Here is a 3,305-nt window from a genome sequence, read left to right on the forward strand (position 1 = left end):
AAAAAAAAAAAAAAAAAAAAAAAAAGCAGCTCAGCTCAGACTCGGACGTTCCCATTTCATCGCGAGCGGCAGCAAAATAAGCAGCAGCATAATACACAAATTGATAATGTTTTTTTTTCCTTCTTCTTCTTCTTCTTGGGTTCTTAATTATAGAAATTAAACTAACCTCCAAACTAAGAGTGTTGGGTTTGGGTGAAATATGATTAGCAGGATGAAATGGTGGAGAGTGTGGTGGCTGAAGCAGAGGATGTCCTTGGAGATGGGAATGCCTGCTTCAATAATACAGTGGGGAGGACGCTGGTTTTTCGCCTCTCTTGTTCTTTGATCACCTCTCCTGCAAAAGCCTCCAATTTCTCCAAATTTGTGTTCTCAATCATCTTCTTTCCTTTGAATAAAACAGCCTCTATGTTCTTCTGGGTTAGCATTTCATCTGCTTTTTCCAGTATGTCAATGCTCTTTTGGCCTCTTTTGGCCTTCTCCAAAACCCCACCATACTTGCTCTTTCCTATAATCCCATTCCCCTGAGAGCATAACACAAATTCCCGAGTGTTGTTAGATGGATGAAGTTTTTTTTTTTCAAAAAGAAAAGGGGGAATGTGAAGGAATTTGAGTGGAATACCTGAATGCGGATATAATTGGTTGCCCTGTGCGGACCAAAGGCCATACAAACAGCTTGATCAACCTATAGAATAACAGCACACAATAATTAGGTCACCAACCAATTAAATGAATTAGCCCCATTTCTTTCTCGTGCCCCCTTCTCCCATCCCTATCTATCACTTTCCCACTCTCCCTACGTGTTCTGTGCCAACAAATTAAGATTCTCTGGTTGGTTGCCAAATTTCTTATTTCCAAATTCTACTTAGACATAAAATAAGGTTACTGTAATTATGAATATAGAAAATGAAAGGTTGGAGGAAGCTCATTGATTTGTCCTGCAATAAAGCTGTCCAAATACGGCCTTCTTAAATGTGTTATGCCCTAAATTAAATGCCGAATCTCTTAACTCCTCTGCCTCTACCGACAAATCTATCCATATCAATTGAATACTAAAATTTTGAATAAAGGTTAGTTTGGATTGAAAGTGCAAGATTAGGAAATTTACCACGTCGGAAGTGCCTTCTCCGGCGATCCTTGTGAACGAGGCCGGCGATGAATTAAGGTTAATGGCGCCGAAATCTGACTCTCCGTTTCCGAGAGATACGACGAGGAGATCTTCGACGGTGTTGCAGAAAGGAAATTCTTGTTTATTGTTCAACACGTGAGTAATAGCGGAGGCCGTCGGGTTGTTCATCGCTATGCCGCCGTCGACGGCGGTGATTTTCGTTCGCTTGTCGATGGACCACATTTCGACTGCTCCGGAGACTGTCGGTTCTGCAGACGTCGCAACACAAACGTCGCGAATCTTGAAATCGTAACCGTCCATTTCATGAGCGTCGGCGCGAGAAAACAGGAATGGTGCTCGCGTGGAGAGATCATAGCACGGAATCAAAACCGACTTCAACGTGTCCTTCAACGTGCACTCTCCAAACGTCTTACGAAACAACTTCTCCACCTTCGTCGGCCGAAACACACGTCGGAAAATTCCTCCATCCGATGACCGGAAAATATCGCGACGGTTCTTAATTAGAAAATTCAAAGCTCCATCCGCCGTAAACAGAGGACAACCGTCTTTCCCCCTCGTGAAGAGCAAGGCGGCGAGAATGCCTCCCGCTCCAGAACCAGCAACCACGTCGAAATAGTCAGCAATGCGCGCATCAGGCTTTCCCGACTTCCGACGGAGAAAATCCTCAAGATGCGAAAGTGATTTAGCGGCAAGAATTCCATCGGTGGAGCCTCCACCATCAATACTCAGAATCCTTACCTTCCCTGAGGTCTGCATTCCAGATTTGAAGGCATTAGCATCGACGGGGAGCTGAGTGGGAAGATGCAGCTTGGAATTGGAATCATCGCAGCCAAATAGAAACTTATTTTCCAAAATGGAGAAGATCTCAAAAGTAAGCTTGTCAACATCGAAGGTAACCGAGTCGATATCGTTAAGGTGAGGGGAGGAGGTGAGAGCAGCCATGGAAGCAGAAGAAAGAGTTAAGGTTATTAAATTAGAAGTGAATGGAAGTGGGAATTAAGGAAGAGTTGAGAGAGAATTGAGAAAGATGGATTGAAGGGAAAGAGATGAAGAAGAAGGAAGTGGCGGGGGAGTTTATATAGCAAAGAGAGTGAAAGCGTTACGTACGTGCGGCACTGACTTGGTGTGTTTTATTTAATCTACCCTCCCCTTATTTCTTTTTTATTTAAAATATTATAACAACGGAGGAACATTCCTTGAATTTGGTAGACAATTAATTAAATATATATTTTTTACCGATTTAAATAAATAAATAAATAAATAAATTAAATTTCATATTGTCTGTTAGGAGGGTGGGGGCACGTACATTTATTATTTATGGGACACTACTGGTGATATTATTTATTAATTATTTAATATTTTTATAATTAGAAGAAGGTGCAAGCCCTCCCTTCTCTTCAAACCAAACCAAACCAAACCAAACCAAACCAAACCCCAAAAGCAGCCCTCCAAATTTGTTCCAAAATAAAGCCCACACATTTTTTTTTTCTTCTTTTTTTTTTTCTTTTTTCTTTTTTACTTTTTTACTTTTTTCCTTTTCTTTTACCGCCAACGTCAACACAAAATTTAAATAAAATTTAAATAGTTAAGCATTCAAATTCAAATAAATGTAAATAAGGCCACGCATTAATATTTGTGTGAATTGATGCGGCTGAGTTTGGTAGTTGCACCGTCAAAAAAGGGATATGACCAAATCAAATAACAAAAATCAAATAACAAAAATCAAATAATCAAATATGGGGTTTGAATGCTACCTATTCCATTTCCATTTCCATTTCTTTAAATATCTCTTTCTTTTTTTACCCTAAATTTCTACTTTTTTTTAATTGGTAATTCATTCAATTTTCACAATGCACCTGACACAGTCAAACAAGGGATAAAATAATTATAAACAAAAATAAAAATAAAAATGGAGTGTTGAGTTGACACTTTCACTCACAGTTGTACACAGCCCGTACCCGACGACATGTACCTAATGCCTGAGCTGTGTTACAAAAACACCCCTATAACACTCTACTCTTTTTTATTATTATTATTATTATTATTATTATTTATATTTCTTGGCGGTGTACTGGAATATTATTTATAAATACAAATTAAAAAAAAAAAAAAAAAAGTGGATATTTTATTTTAACCCTCGGGTACTTTCATTTAATTTTGATAGGGATAAATCTGTACT

At 38.8% G+C, this 3,305-nt stretch overlaps 1 protein-coding gene across 1 annotated transcript; it reads right to left on the reverse strand.

The window, feature by feature from the left end:
* Positions 1 to 30: 30 nt before the first annotated feature.
* LOC111433043 (patatin-like protein 3) lies at positions 31 to 2,202 on the reverse strand. Its single transcript, XM_023069938.1, has 3 exons — positions 1,106 to 2,202; positions 620 to 682; positions 31 to 521 (listed from the first exon to the last, which is right to left on the reverse strand). The coding sequence occupies exons 1-3, from the start codon at positions 2,066 to 2,068 to the stop codon at positions 204 to 206; spliced, it is 1,344 nt and encodes a 447-aa protein (XP_022925706.1). The 5' UTR covers positions 2,069 to 2,202; the 3' UTR covers positions 31 to 203.
* Between the last annotated feature and the right edge of the window lie 1,103 nt (positions 2,203 to 3,305).

This window comes from Cucurbita moschata, unplaced genomic scaffold, assembly GCF_002738365.1.
Source record: "Cucurbita moschata cultivar Rifu unplaced genomic scaffold, Cmos_1.0 Cmo_Scf00041, whole genome shotgun sequence".
Classification (NCBI taxonomy): domain Eukaryota; kingdom Viridiplantae; phylum Streptophyta; class Magnoliopsida; order Cucurbitales; family Cucurbitaceae; genus Cucurbita; species Cucurbita moschata.

Bases quoted from the DNA above. Each gene is read 5' to 3' on its own strand.
- LOC111433043 (XM_023069938.1), bottom strand. From the start codon at position 2,068: ATGGCTGCTCTCACCTCCTCCCCTCACCTTAACGATATCGACTCGGTT. The intron at 683-1,105 runs GTAAATTTCCTA...GTTATTCTATAG, and splicing joins GAGAAGGCACTTCCGACGTG to GTTGATCAAGCTGTTTGTAT. The intron at 522-619 runs GTATTCCACTCA...TTATGCTCTCAG, and splicing joins CCAATTATATCCGCATTCAG to GGGAATGGGATTATAGGAAA.